At 42.0% G+C, this 21,727-nt stretch overlaps 1 protein-coding gene across 12 annotated transcripts in view; it reads right to left on the bottom strand.

The window, feature by feature from the left end:
- Positions 1-692: 692 nt before the first annotated feature.
- The window catches only part of SNRK (SNF related kinase), a 167,393-nt gene continuing 146,358 nt past the window's right edge, over positions 693-21,727 (bottom strand). For all 12 annotated transcript variants that reach the window (XM_049693635.1, XM_049693637.1, XM_049693640.1 and 9 more), the window contains 4 exons: positions 15,604-15,745; positions 11,510-11,722; positions 8,972-9,106; positions 693-4,522 (listed from right to left, as the gene is read on the bottom strand). In XM_049693635.1, coding sequence (XP_049549592.1) covers positions 3,298-4,522; positions 8,972-9,106; positions 11,510-11,722; positions 15,604-15,745 — 1,715 coding nt within the window. In that variant the 3' untranslated portion in view covers positions 693-3,297. The remainder of the gene's footprint in view (positions 4,523-8,971; positions 9,107-11,509; positions 11,723-15,603; positions 15,746-21,727) is intronic.

Below are 21,727 nucleotides of genomic sequence, written 5' to 3'. Positions count from 1 at the left end.
ATTATACCTGAAAGCTGTTTCTAAAAACTGACCACTGGATTTAGCACATGGAGATCACTGCTGACCTTGAGCCAAGCAGTTTTGGCGGGGTGACAGCAGCAGTGCGTGATTGGAAGGGTTCAGAGAGAGGTGAGGAGAGGAATAGAAAAATGTGGCAACAGCTAGAGAGAAAACAAAATATTTGAGGGAATAAAATCATGTCTGTTTTGTTTGCTGTTAGGAATAATCTAGTAGAGAGGCAAAGATTGACAGTGCAAAGGGAAGAAGAGAATGACAAAGTCCTCAGGTCTGTCTCACTTAACACCTGTAAAGTCTTCAGGGGCAAGTGAAGGGACTTACCTGGAGTCACACAACCGGGAGGAAAAGCAGGGCATGTGGATACATACGAAGGTGGGAAAGAAGAAGTGGGAGCTTGGGGGCAGTTCTAACTGCTTCGGTTTACTTACTGAGAGCGTGGTGACTGGCTGAGTGAGGAAAGCAGATAACTGGGGAAATAAAGTTTAATTAATGGGCAGTCCTGGGACCCACCTGAGACTTATGGTCACGAGTTTAAAGTGAGAACAGTCACGACTGCGTTTTTTCAGTCACATCTGGTGGTGCAGGTGCGCACACAGCACGTAGAACTTCGGTCTAACCCAGGCCGGGACTATACAGAGCTGCGTTCATAAGAAGAAACAAGATATGCGACACAGTTTATATTGCTGAACACCGATATGCCACTTTATTATCTGGACTTTTTTTTTCCCATTTGTCACATACCTGTCAATGTTTACACAATGAGGAGTATCAACCAGCAGTGGAAGCAACCGACCAAATCAGCTGATAATTCTGTACCCTCTTAACACACATCAATTCTTACTTGGAAGGGACAACTTTGAGTCAGTCTCACGGCTATCCTTAAAATCAGTGTCAAGATTGTCACAACTTTAAATACAGATAGAACTGCCAGAAGTACATCATTTTATATATATATATATATGTATATATATGTATATATATATACACACATACAGAAAAATACAAGACTAATTGTTTTTCCACAATATTTAATTTACACACTACTGTAACTCTATGCAACTTCTGAAGACAGGTTAAGGGGTACAAGAAACTGTTTAGAGCAAGTAAGTCATTTGGTCCAATATTATCTTAATGTAATGGTTATTTGCTCCCTCCCTTTTATGTGATGACATACTATGACATACAACACATGCACAATCATTCACTTATGAACAAATGAGTAAGACGCCACTCAGACTAACATTTGTATACCCAGAGGGTCAACCAACCACACACAACTAGTAAGGCTATGATACAGCTATGCAGCATAAATGGTCAACACTGCTGATCCTAAAAGTGAGCACCATATATACATTTGAATATAAAAAACCACTGAAAACCAAACACATATGGGTTAGTTAAAAGGTGCCATTCCAAGGCTATACATAATCACAGGAAAAAGTATTTACATTACTTGGAAAACAGCTGCAACAAAGAGTTTATTGCCAATGCCCTTTATAAACTTCTCTCCTACGTTTAATACAGATGTTACGCTCACTATCTATGTGAACCACACATCTTATTTCTGGCCCTTTATAAGATCCCTGCTCAAGAATTTCAAGCAAATATGTTCTATGGCTTCACCCACACACCTATCCTCATAGCTCTCAATTATAAATATCACAATGAACTAGAGCTGTAGCTTAAAACGTATCTAGCCTAGGTCTAGAAAGTAAAATAAGTATTTTGACTATCATCTTTACTTAGTTTAGTAAGTATACTGTGAAATTCAGAGTTCTGAGTAAAACATATGAATCCTAAAGGAGCAGAGTCAGTGTGTACTTGGAGAAACCGTGACCAATGGAATGCTGTCCTTTGGTGCTCTGCCCACTCTATGGACCAGGCAACTGTCACTGCAGAGACACGACAGGAGGCTGATGAGTGTGGGAAGGCCCTGGGGCCCAGCCACATCCTATCACCAATGTCCCTAAGTGTTGCTTTTAAGACCCCCTGGGCACAGCATGAAAAAGTAGCATCTGGTCCCCTTCCAAAATGATACTGTGTCCTACAAGATAAAAGCCACGAAAGATGATTATCTGGTCAAAAGTAGTCTTTGTACAGGAATAGTTTAAAGCAAAAGTTCTTTGATTATTGTTTTTGCAGGAAGGCAAAGTGAAAAACACTTCCAGCAAAAAAAAAAACACAAAAAACAAAGCAGGCTTTGTGCATTTTTGCTTGCTTTATGTGTGAATTCTTACCCTTTTATGTATACTTTTTAATCAGCCAATTTTCATAGGTAGCTGAGCTAAAAGACGTAAAAGAATGGAAGTTAACAAAAGAGACAACCTAATTATCAAACTCCTAAAAATCATATGCCAATAATCTTTTTTTTTAATTTATGGGGTTTTGACTTTGCCAACATCTGGGTACACCTTTGCTTCTATATTAGGCCCTATAGTTTCTTCTATCTATGTGGTTATAAAGGAACTCTGGGGTGTGCCCTCCAGGAAGGAATTAACACCAAGCATCGTTTTGTTCTGTTAGACAGACACACACTCTGTAAGTAGAGTTAAGACATCATCAGTTCACTTTATCACATTACAAAATGAGATTGTCTGCTTGTGATTTACCTCTACGGGGAAGCTGCCTTATAAATCTAAGTACTTGATCTCACCTATTACAAAACAAGAAAATCTTTTTCAGTTAAATTTTAAGAGCCCAAACTGTTTTCACACTATAGCTTAAGACAAACAGGTGTGGGTATGTTGAAATCACGGTTTTAAGGTTGTCAGTGCAGACGCTCACTGTACTCTGCACAGGCCCTGGCATCTGGGGGCGCGCGGCACGCTCGCGGGCTCTAGGCCTGATGGCATCACAACGTTATTGCTTTGGTTCTGCCTCAGACACCAGAGTGTGCCTCAGATCACGGAGGTTCCATGTCACAGAAGGTCGGAGCAGGAATTTAGGTTTTTCACAAGGAAAATCATTTTTTCTCTCTCTAGGTTAAGTGCAGAACATCAAATTTCTAAGTGCTCCATTTATATTAGGTTCCAAATATACATTTTAATTTAATCCTGATCATCCACATTAAAATTATAAATGTAAAAATTACACAAGACTTTTCGGCTGGAAAAAAAAAAGGAGTGTCTAGCAGCATGCACAAAGACCATGCATTTGTCAAGTCGTCAGGCGAACAAATGAAAAAGTAATAAATAATTGCCCGCTTTAAAAGAGGAAAACCGAAAAGGGACCAGTGAAGTGAGCCGGTCTTCGCCGCTCTGAGCAGGAAGCGCACCGAGGTCAGATGACGTGGCAGCAGCTGGCCTGGCTGGAGGCGCACAGCAGCCCCTCCTTGGGGTTCCGCTGGATGTTCACAGAGATGGTCTTTTCGCACAGAGGTAGCTGGAGCACGTTGTTTTTCAGATTCTTGCTCTTTATCCGGTCCAACTCCACGGTGGTGTTCGCCACGTGGTCGGAGAAGAACTTCATGCCGCCCACGGCTGGGGCGGGCGCCGCACCGCCTGCGGAGCCGATGCACATCTTCCAGGCGGACTTCTCCTGGACCTTCACGCTGGAGAACGACAGGCTGCCCTGCGGGTCGATAATGTACTTGGCGCTCCCGTGCAGCTGGGAGCCGAGGCAGAGGCCCATGAGTTTGAGGCTCTCCACCAGCTCCCCGGCGCCGCGCGCCGCCAGCTGCGTGGACGTGGAGGAGCCGGGGCCGGCGCAGCGGCGGGCACTGCCTGACGTGCCGCCCGGGGCGCCGCCCGACCCCCCCGCGGGGCCGCCCCCGCCAGCGCTGTGCTCACTGGGGCTGGCCTTGTCCGCGCCCCCACCGCCGCGGCTCGGCTTGCTCTGGCCGCCGCCGTCGCCCTCGCTGCCCGGGGGCCCCTCGCTGCTGTCCCGGCGGTGCCAGGAGTAGGTGAAGCCACTGTCTTTATCCAGGCGCCGGCGGCTCTCCGAGTCGTCGTCGCTGGTCTCCGAGCTGCTGCAGCTGGAGCCGCGGCCCTGACTTTTCCTGCGGTGGTAGCGTTTGTGGACCGTCCCCGGGGAAGCAATGTTCATCTTCAAGCGGCTCAGCTTGGGAGGCAGGTTCTCATCCATGTCGAACTCGTCGTCCGACTCCCCCTCCTCGAATATCTGGTTGAGGACCGGGGCGCTCTTCCTGGACGTCAGGCGGTTGGTCACGGACGGCTTGCGGCGCAGAACCACCTGTGTTGAGAGGGACATGGGCTTCTTGTCCTCCTCGTCTTCCTCTTCGTCTTCCTCCACCCGAAACAGACACTTCCGCCCACTGGCTGCGGGTTTCAGGCCGGCGGGTGGCCCCGTGGACAGCGCGGGCCCGGCCAACTCGGGGAGGTCGTCTTTCTTAGCCGAGTCACACAGGCCTTTGCTCCTGTGGCCGTTGAGAACACTGTCGGCAGCCCGAGCAGGAGACTGAGGGACAGTCGCGTGGGACAAAGGAGTGGCCGTGAGGTCATCCTCAAGGTCCTGGGGCACGTCAATTTTGGTTGGCCATGACTGCCTATGTAACAGATTGGGAAAAAAAAAAAGAAAAGCTATGTAATGGTACACAGACTTTACCCAAGTACCTTAAATAAAACTTACTGGGACAAAATACACAGGCTTTACCAAAAAAAAAAAAAAGAAAACGAAAGAGAAGAAAAGACAGCGGCCTTGCAAACCCATTCAACATCCTATAAACATCACAAGGACACTAGAAGGGCAAATGTTACTTTGAAATGTGGTTCAGTTTATGGCTTATTGGCCAAATGAAAACTTCATCACGGTTGTCAGAAAAGGGGGCAAACGTCTTTTCTATAGAAACGTTTTATACCACAAGAAAAACCTTTTTAGAAAGTACAAGGGAGTTATCACCAAAGCAAAACCTGAACACAGGTTTTGCTCCTTCCGGTCTTAAGATCACAACCTTTGAAGGTATATTACACTGCTAATAAATTCACCTGAAATTTCCAGTCCTCCAGATTTTACTGGATGGTGTTAATAGTTGGTGTTTACAAAAACAAATGGAAATAGTTTACTGCATTTAAATATGATACTGGAGAGGAAAGTCAGTGAATACTGGTATACATAAATCTCTTCTTCACCAATTAAAATATGCACCCTCTAAATACTTTTTTTTTTTTTTTTTTTTTTGCGGTACGCGGGCCTCTCACTGTTGTGGCCTCTCCCGTTGCGGAGCACAGGCTCCGGACGTGCAGGCTCAGCGGCCATGGCTCACGGGCCCAGCCCCTCCGCGGCATGTGGGATCTTCCCAGACCGGGGCACGAACCTGTGTCCCCTGCATCGGCAGGCGTCCTCAACCACTGCGCCACCAGGGAAGCCCAATACATACATTTTTAAATGATGACACAGGAGTCCTGCATAGCAAAATCCACTGTTATTTAAACTTTGATTCTGTCCCTTCATCCAGAGTCACCGAAGTAGTAAGAACACTGCTTGGTAGCCCAAGGAAGACTTTTGAAAGTGAGTTCTCCAGCCTGTTTTGAATAAACACCTTGAATTCTCAACTGCCCTCTCTGCTCAGGGGAACAGTAGACGCCAGTGACACTGAAAACAGCCACTGGTACGCTGACACTTCCATGTCACACCACTTACGTTATCCTGGACATAAAAGCCAATTTAAATCTATAGCCTTAAAAAAACCATAGGAGTTTACAGCAGACCTCCTTCCCCCAATTCGGAGCCTCCTCCTCTCTCTCAAGGATGGAGTGGGTCCGTTTGCTGGTCACTGCTTGGTAGTTTACAGAAGCTGGGTGTGCAATGATTCTGAGGTCAAGCAGCGTCTCTGGACAAGTCCTCTGTCCTCACAACACAACTGTACCAACTCCAGATGAGCCTCGGGGCCCTAGGAAACGGCACACAACATTCCTTTCAGGCTGCTCCTCAGAGAGCAGCCACCCGAAAGGTCACCCTGGCAAACGCTGGGGTCCCTGTAGTGGGAGGCAGGTGCAGACAGTGCGTCTGACCCACCAGGGCAGCAGCCAGTCCACCCGAGGGGGGCAGGGCACAGATGTGCCGGAGGCGCTTCTCTCCCCACCAACCCCAAGAGAAAGCCAAAACCACCCTCAGAACCCACCCCCAGAAACCAGATGGTTACTAAGCGCTGCAGCTGCACCACACACGCCAGCTCCACTTCTGAACCAATGGCTCTTATTTATATGAGTAAATCAGATCGTTAAGCAGCTCACATTTATTAAGAACATATCTGGCCCCAACGCTGTGCTAGACTTAATGAGCACAACACTGTAAGAAGATCACGGCTTATCTTAACGAAAGATAAGAAAGACTGCTAACAAGAACTATAAAGGAGTCACACTGACAGCACAGTTCACACTGAGAACTTACTAGGGCCAGCACTGTGGAGAGAGCCTGACAGCAATTAATTCATTTAATCCCACCACAATCCCATCCTCCCTTGACAGTGAAGAAATCAAAACACAGAGTGTAAGCAACCTGCCCAAGGCCACATGGGCTTGAAGACAGTGACATCTAGGCTGAGTTCAGTGGTTACTAAACCCCCAGAGCAGTGGCTTCACTCTGCAACCCAGGAAGCCCTCTGAATGACTGCCTATCGAATGGACGGCACCTTTGCAGTCAGGCCTCTGTGGTTTTCCTTACTTCCTAGTTTCTCTGTGGAAGGATGCGGGCACTGGTCCCACCCGTGTGGAGTTCAGCTCCCAGGACTTCACAAAGCTCTTCTAACAGAATACACGTGTTTCTATCCCATGCTGGCAGGACCCAAAGAGCGTATCCGCTCTCTGGGGCTCGCTCTCCCTGACTTGACCTACCCATGCCCCACAAATGACTCTGCTGGCTAGATGCCAACCACGTTTCTGCACCCCAAGTCACTCTGACCCCAAGGCACACCCAGCAATGGAACCAAGTTAGGGTGCAGGGTTTTGACAACAAAGAGAAGGCAAGTAAGCAGACATCCACCACCTGCCAGTGGGCCCTGGGCCCCAGGAGGACAGGCCCCGACAGCATCTCCACTCTGTAATCCCCAGGTGGGTAAAAGGAAAGTGCATGGAAGGCTCTGATATTTCTTTATAACTACTGTTGGCTTTGTAATTTCTATGATACAGTAAAACCAATTTAGTTCATTTACATATCTGCTCAACTTCAGATTGAGTTCCGATCTGTTCCCCTAAAAATAAAACAGTTCAATTCCAAATATTCCCTTCTCCAAAACACTGGAGTGGCTCCAGGCCTGGCGCAGCATGTGGCGATGGCTCTGGAGCCACTCTTGCCCACCAGAGGGCTCGGGCCACGACTAGGTTGACCCTAACCCCTCACTGTCACTCTCCTGGTTTGTCCCATGTGCAAGGGTCCCCATGCTCCCTGGGGCCCAGTCTTCTTCCAAGCTGACACCAGACAGGGTGTCTAGTTTTCATTATGCAAGAATATGTCCAGGATATAGATGCAGTTACCAAATTCATCTTCCCATTAAACTAGACTTCTAAATATTTAGTCTTTGGTCACCCGGGAATGTTTTCTTGTCTCTTCTCTGTTGCTCCATCCCAAGTAACAACCTACACATGGCAAGGTGACTGCAAGTAATTTAAAATCCAATGGTATTCTTCCTCTTTTAAGTAGTAATTACTGTTACATATTCACACGTATATGTTTATATAGCTATGTACAAGTAGAGAATTATTTAGAACCAAGAGCATCCTTCTAGTTTTTTTAAATTTTTTTTAACTACTTATTTTATATTTATTTATTTAGGCTGCATCGGGACTTAGTTGCAGCACACGGGATCTTCATTGCAGCATGTGGGATCTTTCGTTGCGGCGCGCAGGCTTCTCTCTAGTTGCAGCACACAGGCTCTGTAGTTATGGCATGCAGGTTCCAGAGCGTGTGGGCTCTGTAGTGTGCAGAACGCAGGCTCTCTAGTTGAGGAACGCAAGCTCAGTAGTTGTGGCGCACAGGTTTAGTTGCCCCACGGCACGTGGGACCTTAGATCCCCGACCAGGGATTGACCCTCATCCCCTGCATTGGAAGGCGGATTCTTTACCGCTGGACCACCAGGGAAGTCCCTCCTTCTGTTTTTGAATCACTATAATTCCATGGATTACTTCATCTGAATAAAGATAAAGTCTAAATAAATTTTCATAATGGTGACAAAAAAGTAACTCTTCCCAAGCTTTGATATTAAATGGAAAGCTAATATGGCAGAAGAAAAAGAGGAGAAGGAAGGTAGGGGGAGAAGAGGAGGGGGGCGGGGGGAAGGGGGAGAGTTGGGAAAGGAAGGGAAGGAAAACACAGGGGAGACGAGCGCACAGTCACTGCTTTACCAAAGGTGATGTGGTGGGGAAACGTTCTCAACAATGACAGCAAACACGTGAAGCCCAGTTCAAAGCACTTCACATATATTAATTCGTTTATCCATCACCACAACCCCAAGAGGTAAACAGGATTACTACTCCCACTTCACAGGAAGCTGAGTTAGAGAGAGGTTAAGTGACCTCCCAAGATCAAGCAGCTGACCAATCAACTAGCTGATGTGATGCCGAATCCCTGAAACCCTAACACAGCGTCATGCCACAGACATGCTCTGTATGTCTTTTAAAATTATGTCCAATACTGAGGGAAAACCTGGCCTTGTTCCTAGAATGAAAAATTAAAGAAAATAACACATTTACACATGTCCGATCCGGAAGAGCTTAGTGAAAATAGCTGGCACGCTAGCCTGAGGCTGCGGCTTCTCCGCAGGTGTCTTTGTGGCCAAGCCAGCAACTGCAGCCCCTCGCTCCGCTAAGCCCGAGAGAGGAAGGCCTCCCTGGTGACCAGGGAACCAGGACCCCCACTCACGTGGAGGGCCCACAGGTGGCCCCTCCAGTGAGGCTGTCACCAGTCTTTATACTCCCACCCCACAGACTTAGGAAACATCAAAAAAGTTCACTATTTCAAAACGTTAACTTACTAAAATCAGTGAAGATTTTTTTCTCACCTAAACTGGGCCTTGATGTTGCTAGGGCTTGCAGACCTGGTCTGTATTTCTTTCTCTTGCTTTTCCCTCAGGATCCTTTCGGCAAGCAAGAAGTAAGTGGCTGTGATGTGGTTATACCTGTTGGTTTCCAGGGCTCTGAGGAAATGAGAGAGAGGGAATATAAGCCACATTCGCAGGTTTGTTTTTTCACGAGCAGAACTGGATTTTTTTTTTTTTTTTTAAGTACAAGCAAATAAAATCTAATGACCTGGAATCTTTAAAATTACGGGGAAAAAACAACCCAACACACGCACACAAATGAGAAAAAAACCTAGTAGATCATTCTCAAAATTCTAAGTCACAACTTCATAAAAACGTTCAATTAGTAAGAAAAACCCAAAATGCTGATGGCAGCTGAGCTGGATGTTGGTTTTAGATGCACAAAATAATGAAGTTTCCAAGAATGTACACATTATTCAAAAATTTAATGTGTGTCAGTGTTTATTTCCATTACACTGGTTTACTTGCTTCCAGCAGAACTATGAAATGAGTTATATGAATGTACACTGAAGCACTAGTATCAATCAGAAAAATTAGAAAAAGCTTTTATTTTTATACTCTTTGTATTTATTGGCATTTTCCGACATGAATGAATTATTAATACATTGAAAGCATGTCATTAGCCTCTTCTTTGAATAAAATCTACGCATTCATTCATCCACCTCAAAAGTAATGCTCTCTGAGTCCGTAGTCTGGCCGGTGCTGTGCTGGAGCACACAGCCTGCCTGCCCTCCTGCAGCTGGCCAGTAGTGGGACACAGGAGGAATGCCACAGAGGATCCACAAGGCCCAGAAATATGTAATTATGCTTTTCAGGACCTTTCTGTAGTTAGCGAACATATGCAATGAACACTTCGGGAGGAAACGATACAGGAGTCTCTCCTCACAAAACAGACAGTGGGGCCTCAGCTAATGGGGGCAAGTGGGGCTGAATGAGAGGTCCTAAAGGAAGAGCCCGAGGTGAAATTCGGGGCCACAATGACTTCTCAGAGTGGTTTCCTCAGCTGAGCACAGGGTAGAGCTGCGGGCTTGTGTTAAGGGGACCAACAAATGTGTCTATGAACTCAGGAATCACCCTGCAGTGAGGAGCTTCTCGTACTGTGGGCAGCAAGAAAGACTTGCCCGAAACCAGCCAGGAGGACTCGGGCTCAGGGCATCACCTGAGGCGTCACCTCTCCTTCTGGATTGATAATTGAATTCACATGAATTAAATAGTTCTATACTACAGCACTGCATGTATTTATTCATTTAAAAATATTAAGCCAATTCAGGGCGATGCAAATAGCCTTTTTTATTCACTCAAAAGTGAAAAATCATTTTCCACATATTCCTAAAGTGAGTGTTGTCCTTGGCAGAAAGAACAAGTGTCCTGCACTTCTCTGTTTCTCTAGGTCAATCTGTGAAAACTGAGAATGCACTCAGAAACCTGAAGAAATTTGTACATAAACCAAAATGATGATTAGTTTTATAAACCCTTCTTTCCAGTGTACCCTAAAGATACATGTCCTTTATACAGACACCACCCTTCTCAGGGACCAGACCCTCAGGTGCCACGTGTGACAGTCTGCCACGCTGTAGAGGTAAGTCCAGCCTGCAGCCTCCTCTCCCCCGAGGACAGGTACCTGGGTCAGATCACTCAGCCAGGCCAGAGTGGCCCGCCCGATGGGAACCTCTTTTTTGCCCCCCAGAGTACATCCTCTTTCCATCATATCCAACTATTTCATTCAATGGGTTAAATAACTTTTGACTCTTCATTTGTGGAAACGCTTCGTATTTTTACAGACAGGATCTCTTACAGAAATGAATATCATTGTTAAAGCCAACTGCATCTTTATATTATCCTTGATTCCCAACTTCTTGGGTTATAAAAAACTGTCTTTGGTTTTAAAAAATGTAACTAACAACTTGTGCATCTCGTGGGTTCCAGGTTACTGCAGCAAGGGCTCTAAAGAGCCAGACAGTAAATATTTTGAGTTTTGTAGGTAACATGGTCCATCTCGCAATGAGTCTGATACTGCAGCACAATGCTGCCATGGACAACATGTAAACAAATGGGCTCAGCTGTGCGCCACTACAACTTTATTTACAAAAATGTGTGACTGGACGCATATAGCAACCCCTGATTTTGAGGAATTGTGGTGTCGCCCCCTTGAGTGTCCCTGCTTCCTTATGGGGACCAGAGGGAGACCCAAGAATTACGAGGATACAGCAATGGACAAGGCATGTACTGGGATATAAAACAGTCTATTCCAATCCACTTCTGTAAGAGGGGAGAAAGGCCACAGGACTCACTGTTCACTAGTACAAAAATAAAAACAAAAGACCAACAAAACCTATGAGCCAGGCGCTGGGCCAGAAACTCTAGAGATAAATGACATAACCCCTGCCCACTGGCAACCCTATCCATTACACAGTGTCCACAAGCCCTGACACGTTAAGAAAAGAGCCCATCCCAAGAACCCTATGCCCACGGCCCCTGTACTGATGAGCGCCGACATACTCGACAATGGCATCCCGATCCGCTATGTCCCCGAGCACCATGCGCTGAATGATGCTGTTGTGCTCCTCTTCCGAGAGGTTTTTATATGACACGAGGGGGATGTTATACTTCGTGGCTGGGGAAGGGTCCACTCCCTGAAGCCAAGGATGGTTTTCAATCTCTTCTAAAGAGGCCCTTCTCTTGGGATCTCTCTGCAGCATCCTTGTGATCAGGCTGGAAAGGAAGGTAAGTCCCTTGTTAAAGCAAACTGTTGTGAGGGATTAGTAATGGTGGGTTACTGTATTTATCAGAATTGTTTCCTAAACTTACACCATCAATTTCATTACGTCCACTAGAGGTGATGGTGGGGCAGATGGGAATAAAGAAAGTGCCATCAGATTCATAAAATAAAAAATCACAACCACCAGATATACTGACAAGCCAAACACACAAATGCAGTTTCCTACCACCTACAAGTAACTCTAGGTACCAAGATCTGTCCTTGAACTAACTGTGGCATGGTGGCGTACCCGAATCAGATACAACGATCAGCGACGACATACAGAATAGGGTGCATGAGCCAACTTCTGTTTCCGGAAGAATGAATGACCATCCTGATGAAAGCAACCAAAATGACATATATTTTTAGACATATATTTTGTTTACAGGCATTGTGTTGGCAGGAAGGAAGGGAGGGAGGGCAGACAGAAACATGGACAGACGAACTACTCAGCAGGTAAAAACAGAGTAAAAGCAAGACTCTTAGGAGCAAATGACAAAGTTGGCCTTGGCCTGATTGTTTCTGTTTTTTTCTGTTTCCACACTGAGTACACGAAACAGAATATCACCAGAATATAACATGTACGGCCTACTGAAAGTGGGGGATGCAACTAGAACCCTTGCAAAGAACTGGGACCCCAGCTTCAGTGTGAAGATGAACGAGAAGAAACAAACCTACTGCTAAGATGTCAAGAGGGAAATCTGCTGCCTCAACAGTGCTGTGGAGGTGAGATGGGGGAATTTCTTCTAAGAACTTCTAACTACAAGCTGGTCCTCTCACAAGTTTGGGGTCCAAATTAATGATAGTATATCTGTATGGTACACATAGTGAAAAAGTTAATTTTAAGAGGTTTCAGGCTGGACGTACCCATGGGCAACTAGTAGAAAAGCAAATGTAAACTGTTTCTCCAGGGAATGTAACTTAAAAGAACTGCCACATAATTTTATAAGAAATCTGACCTCGCAGTCGAAAACTACAAAGGAAACAAGGTACCACTGCAAGAACTAAAAGACACGATGGCAAAATCAGAATGCAAAGACATCAAATACATCTACTTCTACCAGTGAACACAATAAAAGTAAATGGAACAAACTCTCCAGTTAAAAGACAATGCTCAGATGGGAGCATTGGTCAGATGGGATTAATCAAAAATCCATCTCCCAACTGTTAAAAAAAGATGTACCTAAAAACAAGCCAATAAAAGATTTAAAGTAAAAGAATGGAAACCTATATAGCACATAAATGCTAACCAAAAGACAACTGGAATGGTGAGCTAAAACTAGACAACATAGACTGACTTTAAAGCCCAAAGCATTATTAGAGAAAAATAGTGATACAGACGTTCAATTCACCAGCAAGACACAACAGTTTTCAACTTGTTTGGACCTAATAACATTCCCCCGAAACACCCAAAGCAAACACTGAGAGACTTTCAAGAATAAAAAAAATACATTTACAATGTTGTATTAATGGGGGTAATCACTTTTTTTTTTGCCTATAATATACTTCCATGTAGTGGAAGAATATCTCAGTAAGTGATAGATCAAGCAGTCAAAAGACTCAGAAGTAATTTTAAACATCATAATAAACAAGCTTAGTCTTAAGGACTTATACAGAACTCTGACCCCAACAATTAGAAAACATACATTCTTTTCCAGAACAAAAGGATTATTTACAAAAACTGACTCCATGCTAAGCCGTAGGAAGCCTTACCAATTTTAAAAAAACTAGTAACATACAGACTATATTCTTGGATTACAATGCAATTAAGTTAGAAATGAATAAAAGTTAATTAGTAAAGCTACACATTTGGAAATTTAAAATACCCCTCTGAAAGTAATAGGTTAAATAAACCCATGGAACCTATAAAATAATCAGAACTGAATAACAAAAGGACTATTAATCAAAATTAATGGGACGCAGCTGAAATGGTACTAAGAGGCCATTTATAGCCTTAACTACTACCTTAGAAAAGGAAAATTTATTATCTGAAACCCCGCTTAAGAAAAAGAACAATTAGCCCATTAAGTAGGCAGAAGGAAATAATACAGACAAAAGAATATCAATAGCATAAAACAAAAAATATAATAGTAAATTAATAAAGACAAAAGATAGTTCTTTGAAAAAGGTTAAAATGAACAAACCTCATGTAAGACTGATCAAGACAAAAATAGAGAATGCAAAAATAGAGAAGGCAAAAAAATCAGTATGAGATGGAAAAAGGGCAACAACTCCACTAATTCATAGGCTTTAAAAATATAATTAGAGGGCTTCCCTGGTGGCGCAGTGGTTGAGAGTCTGCCTGCCGATGCAGGGGACACGGGTTCGTGCCCCGGTCCGGGAAGAGCCCACATGCCACGGACTGGCTGGGCCCGTGAGCCATGGCTGGTGAGCCTGCGCGTCCGGAGCCTGTGCTCCACAATGGGAGAGGCCACAACAGTGAGAGGCACGCGTACCGCAAAAAAAAAAAAAAAATTAAAAAAAATAAAAAATAAAAATATAATTAGAGGATATTATAAATACTTGAGGCCAATAAATTTGAAAATTTAGGTAAAATGGACAAGCTCCTTAAGAAACAAAACTTACCAAAACTGACAGGAAAAAGGAAAAAGTAGGAAAAAGTAGAAACTGAATGGTCCTATGATTATCAAAGATAATCCCTCTAGGAGGGAGACACCAAGAAGAGGCTTCAAAAATATTAGAACCGTTCTTTATCTTAAGCTGGATAATGGGTTCATTTTATTACATACACATTTTATCCATTCTTTTGAATGATAAATGTCAATATAAAAATAAGTTACTCTGTTTTAGTTTTTTTCAGAAGGGACTATGGAGATACTCCTTGAATTACAAACATCTAACATGCACACAACATACACCCCCAGAGAGCAGCCTGCTTCCTGGGGTAGAGAATAATAATAGTAAGGGTATAAGGGGGAGGAGGAGGAGGAGAGTCATCAATATTCATCTTGTGCTACTTATGTGCTAAAGACTGAGCTACAAGCTTTATATACATTAATTCATTTGATTTTCACAATAACCCTGTAAGGTATGTTCCACCATTCTCATATCATTAGTAAACTGAGAAACCAGTAGCTGAATCAGAGTTGGAATTCCTAAATTCTTAACTATGGCCTAAGATGGGGATCCACTTGGAGAAAAGGTTCCTCAAGCTCAGATTTCCTTCTTATCAGCTGATGGGAGAAACTAAAAACTTTATTACTCTAGCAAAATCCTTTAAGTAGCTATCATCTCAGGTGACCTTATTTTAAAATATCACCACAATATCAAAGAAATACTGAACTTCCAACAGTTCTTTTACTCCATTATGAATTTATCACTACACGTATCACAGTACTCTATATATAGTACTTTAAACTCCCAGTAATCAGCTTGCATATACTTCTTCCCATAGTCACATGAACCAAAACAGAGCTCTTCAGTCAACTGGGGAGAGAAGTACATGAATAAAATTATGAGGCGTGCTATGTAAATCCCAAAATGGTGTGTTGATGGTCTATTTCAGGAAAGAAAATCCCCTAACCCTTCTCTGGAATGTCAAATAATTGCAGGTGCAAAACGAGAAGGTAGTTCTTATGGTAATTCTTCAAGTGAAAGCAACCCACTTCTCCTGGAGGCGGAAGAGGCATAAAATGGGCTTCTTGAAAACTGGCATATGTGAAAAATAGACTAATACATTCCATACTCCAATATTAAATTTCAATCATATTCTATGGTTAACTCCCCAAAACATACTTAACAAGAGCAGAAATATTGGGTTCAAAAATTAAAATGAACAAAGATACCCACATACTTTTTTTTTTCTTTTACTTACTCTTTACACCCTTTAGATACGTGGGATGGTACTGTATATTTGCAATCCATGATCATTGTCAATGTTTCACTGTCATTGGCCTCTTGAAATGGTGGCTGCCCACACACCAACATGAAAAGGATCACTCCCAGACTCCATATATCTACAAATCAAAGACATACTGTTAAATACTGAATTAGTTAGAAAGCAAAAAACACTCAGAGGAGTAAAAGTAGACTAACAAGATTTTATTTTGAGGAGTCAAAAAACCTTCTACAAACAAATGAAAACAAAACATGATGATCCAAAACCTATATGATGCAGCAAAAGCAGTTCTAAGAGGGAAGTTTATAGCAATACAATCTTACCTCAGGAAACAAAAAAAAGCCCAAATAAACAACCTAACCTTACACCTAAAGCAACTAAAGCAACAAAACCCAAAGTTAGTAGAAGGAAAGAAAGCATAAAGATCAGAGCAGAAATAAAAGAAATAGGGATGACGAAACCAATAGTAAAGATCAATGAAACTAAAAGCTGTTTCTTTGAAAAGATAAACAAAACTGATAAACCTTCAGCCAGACTCATCAAGAAAAAAAGGGAGAGGGTTCAAATCAGTTAGAAATGAAAAAGGAAAAGTTACAACAGACACCACAGAAACACAAAGGATCATAAGAAACTATTAAAATCAACTGTATGCCAATAAAATGGACAACCTAGAAGAAATGGACAAATTCTTAGAAAGGTACAATCTTCCAAGATTGAACAAGGAAAAAACAGAAAATATGTATAGACCAATCACAAGTATTGAAATTGAAACTGTGATTAAAACCTCCCAACAAACAATAGTCCAGGACCAGATGGCTTCACAGGCGAATCCTATCAAGCATTTAGAGAAGTGTTAACACCTATCCTTCAGAAACTATTTCAAAATATTGCAGAGGAAGGAACAGTCCCAAACTCATTCTAAGCAACCACCATCACCCTGATACCAAAACCAGAAAAATATACAACAAAGAAAGAAAATTACAGGCCAATATCTCTGATGAACACAGACACAAAAAATCCTCAACAAAATACTAGTAAACTGAATCCAACAATACATTAAAAGGATACCCACACCACGATCAAGTGGGATTTATCCCAGAGGTGCAAGGATTTTTCAATATCCACAAGTCAGTGTGATACACCACATTAACAAACTGAAGAATAAAAACTAGATGATCATCTCAATAGCTGCAGAAGAAGCTTTTCACAAAATTCAACACCCATTTATCATAAAAACTCTCCAGAAAGTGGGCATAGAGGGAACCTACCTCAACATAATAAAGGCTATATATGACAAACCCACAGCAAACGTCATTCTCAACAGTGAAAAGCTGAAAGCATTTCCTCTAAGATCAGCAACAAGACAAGGATGTCCACTCTCACCACTTTTATTCAACATAGTTTTGGAAGTCCTAGCCACGGCAATCAGAGAAGAAAAAGAAATAAAGGGAATAAAATTTGGAAAAGAAGAAGTAAAACTGTCACTGTTTGCAGATGACATGATACTATACATAGAAAATCCTAAAGATGCTACCAGAAAACTACTAGAGCTAATCAATGAATCTGGTAAAGTTGCAAGATACTAAATTAACACAGAAATCTGCTGCATTTCTATACACTAACAACAAAAGAGCAGAAGGAGAAATTAAGGAAACAATCCCATGTACCATCACATCAAAAAGAATAAAATACCTAGGAATAAACCTAACTAAGGAGGCAAGACCTGTACTCCAAAAACTGTAAGACACTGATGAAAGAGATCAAAGGTGACACAAACAGATGGAAAGATACACCATGTTCTTGGACTGGAAGAACAATATTGTCAAAATGACCATACTGGGCTTCTCTGGTGGCGCAGTGGTTGAGAGTCCTCCTGCCGATGCAGGGGACACGGGTTCGTGCCCCGGTCCAGGAAGATCCTACATGCTGCAGAGCGGCTAGGCCCGTGAGCCATGGCCACTGAGCCGGCGCGTCCGGAGCCTGTGCTCCACAACAGGAGAGGCCACAACACTGAGAGGCCCGCGTACCGCAAAAAAAAAAAAAATGACTATACGATCCAAGGTAATCTACAGATTCAATGCAACCCCTATGAAATAAATTACCAGTGGCATTTTTTCAGATCTAGAACAAAAAATCTTAAAATTTATATGGAAACACACAAGATCCCGAATAGCCAAAGCAATCTTGAGAAAGAGAAACAGAGCTGGAGAAATCAGGCTCCCCGACTTCAGACTATACCATAAAGTTACAATAATCAAAACAGTATGGCACTGGCACAGAGACAGACTTACAGATCAGTGGAACAGGATATAGAAAGCCCAGAAATAAACCCATGTACCTATGGTCAATTACTCTATGATGAAGGAGGCAAGAATATACAATGGAGAAAAGACAGCCTCTTCAATAAGTGGTGCTGGGAAAACTGGACAGCTACATGTAAAAGAATGAAATTAGAAGATTCTCTAACACGATACACAAAAATAAACTCAAAATGGATTAAAGACCCAAATGTAAGGCCAGATACTATCCAACTCTTAGAAGAAAACATAGGCAGAACACTTTGACATAAATTTCAGGAATATCTTTTTGGATCAACTTCCTAGAGTAATGAAAATAAAAATAAACAAATGGGACCTAACTGAACTCAAAAGCTTTTGCACAGCAAAGGAAACCATAAACAAAACGCAATGCAACCCACAGAGTGGGAGAAAATATTTGCAAACGATGTGACCAACAAGGGATTAATCTCCAAAATATACAATCAGCTCATGCAGCTCAGTATCAAAAAAACAAGCAACCCAATCAAAATATGCACAGAAGATCTAAAGAGACATTTCTCCAAAGAAGACATACAGATGGCCAAGAGACACATGAAAAGATACTCAACATCATTAATTATTAGAGAAATGCAAATCAAAACTACAATGAGGTATCACCTCACACGGGTCAGAATGGCCATCATCAAAAAGTCCACAAACGATAGGGGACTTCCCTGGTGCTCCAGTGGCTAAGACTCTGTTCTCCCAACATAGGGAGCCTGGGTTCAATCCCTTCTCAGGGAACTAGATCCCACATGCCACAACTAAAGATCCTGCATGCCACAACTAAAGATCCCACATGCCACAACTAAAAGATCCCTCATGCTGAAACGAAGATCCTGTGTGTGGCAATGAAAATCCCGCATGCCACAACTAACACCCGGTGCAGCCAAATAAATAAATAAATAAATTTTTTAAAGTCTACAAACAATAAATGCTGGAGAGGGTGTGGAAAGAGGGGAACCCTCCTACACTGTTGGTGGGAATGTAAATTGGTACAGCCACTATGGAGAACAGTATGGAGGTTCTTTAAAAAACTAAAAATAGAGATACCATATGATCCAGCAACCCCACTCCTGGGCATATATCTGGAGAAAACCATACTTTGAAAAGATACATGCAACCCCATGTTCTTTGCAGCACCATATACAATAGCCAAGACATGGAAGCAGCCTAAATGGCCATCAACAGATGAATGAAGAAGATGTGGTGCATATATACAATGGAAAATTACTCAGCCATAAAAAAAGAATGAAATAATGCCATTTGCAGCAACACAGATGGACCTAGAGATGATCATACTAAGTGAAGTCAGACAAAGACAAATATCATATGATATCACTTTTATGTGGAATCTAAAAAATGATACACATGAACTTATTTACAAAACAGAAACAGACTCACAGACTTAGCAAACAAACCTATGGTTACCAAAGGGGAAAGGTCAGGGAAGGGATAAATTAGGAAGTTAGGATTAACATATACACACTACTATATATAAAAGAGATAATCACAAAGACCTACTGTATAGCACAGGGAACTCTACTCAATACTCTGTAATAACCTATGTGGGAAAAGAATCTGAAAAAAGAACTGATATAGGTATATGTATAACTAAATCACTTTGCTGCATACCTCAAACTAACACATTGTAAATCAACTTTACTCCAACATAAAATAAAAATTTTTTAGAAACATAAAACCAAATTTTAGAAAAGCATTTATACCTCAAAGTAAAAAGATCTAGGGGAGAGAACTTAAGCCTCAGTCAGGCAGGGAAGGTATCTGTCGTATTCCCTGTTTTCATATTCACTTAAGACCCAAGCAAGTGCCAGGCACATAGGGAATGGTCAGCAAATGTTCAACGAAGAAATGAATTAATTCATTTATTAATGGCAAGAACATCAACTGGAAAGTACCTATCAAGGTTCCCAAACCAATGGACATACACTGCCATTTTTCCCATTATATTATACACCAGAGATAAAACTAAGATACTAATACTCTGAGACATGAAAAGGGTTTTGCCTAAGGTCACGATTGTCCAGGTTGTTTTTAAACCTCAATCCTGGTCAGGTAACCAAATCATGTTACAGACAAGAAAATTAAAGCTCAGAGAGGAGAAAAATATTCCTGGGCTGGGATGTCAATGAGGAAAAAGACTGATTATGTATTACTTCAGAGGAAAGAACTAGGACTGAAGGTATAGTAACCAGAAGGCACACTTTGACTTAAACAGCAGATGCTACTTAATAAAACCATGATAACACTGGAAAAGGTAGTAAGTTTCCCATCACTTTAAGTATTCCAGCAAAGGCTGGGTAACCATCAGTTTAATCTCCTGCATAAGGCACTCCTGTACTGGCTGGAAAGCTGGACTAGCTGACATTTGAGGACCCTCTCAACACTAACCCCTATAATAACAAGTAACCCCCTACTTCTTGCCACTAAATAAAAAACAAAGCCATCACTCAGATGGAAAAATAATGACTCAATTTAGGAAGGCCATCACAAGTCATTCATTCATTCATTCCAGAAACTAAAGTATAGACATGATTACATGAACATGCATGTAACATGACATCAATTCAAGAAGCTTTCTAGACCATGAAAGGCTTAGAAGAGAGTAAGGGGCAGGCCACAAGGCCTTTGTCACCACATCTGTTAACACTCAACCTCTCTTTTCTTTTAAGCTTAAACACCCAAAATTATGTAGGTTCCATGAGAATTAAAACTTGTTAATAAAATATCTTTTCCTTGGTCCAGATTAAACAGAGGGCAATAAAGGCAGAAACCCAAAAGTTACACACACTGTGATTTTTTTATATATACAATAAATTTTACTAAGGATGCTCCAATAGAAATTAGTGAAGGAGATGGGGAAATCTACTAAAATTAAAACATTTATATAAATGAGAACGAAAGGGACCTGAGGATCACTCAGTTCACACCCTTGGCTCTGCAGTGTCCCCAAGAGGCTGCCTGGCATTACTTGTTGGATGCATGAATTATCTTACTGCCCCAGGACAGCAAGGTGTCTCAGGGCTCCACTCCACTCATTGACCCACATTTCTTCATCTTCATTTTGGAATCCAGAGGGCCATCCCCATTCAAAGTCAAACAATCTCAGTAATGGTGGTTAGTTACACCTGTTTTTTTAAATATTCAGTGAGAAGAATTTATAACCCCAATTCTAGGAATACCTTATTAAGATTTTTAAAAGGAAACTTATAGAGTTGATGTTTAACTTAAACTCTCTTTGTACAATGTGAACCTGCTATTTCTGGTCACCTGCTCCAACTCCCAAGCCACCACTGTGAACAACTGGCAATTACAATTATTCTCCCTTTAATGCGTGTGTCCTTCATTTTACAAAACAGTCATAATCTAGAAATTAACTGTAAAGTAAACCCACCTTTTCACTGATGTTCATTACACAAGGAGGGAAGCTTCTGTTTATAATATAAACATTTATATATATATATGTATATAACATATAATTATATACATATATATAATAATCCCAAAGAAAGAGGGGATTTTAAATGGCTAACAATACAAATGCATAATCATAAAAATCAGGATAGTTAAAAACTTTCTTCTGTTGTTACAATATTGACAATGCCTAATGCTACTACTGTAACCAAACCTAACCATTAACACATATACATTTGAGATATAATAAATTCATATATTTCCATATAAATCCTAAAAACACAATAATTTTTATGAGTTTGGCTACATTATTTCTTCTACCATCTCATACTCTGCGGATAAACTAG

Source organism: Orcinus orca, chromosome 10 (assembly GCF_937001465.1).
Source record: "Orcinus orca chromosome 10, mOrcOrc1.1, whole genome shotgun sequence".
Classification (NCBI taxonomy): Eukaryota; Metazoa; Chordata; class Mammalia; order Artiodactyla; family Delphinidae; genus Orcinus; species Orcinus orca.
The sequence above is the reverse complement of the archived record's forward strand: the minus strand, read 5'-3'. Positions and strand labels throughout refer to the sequence as shown.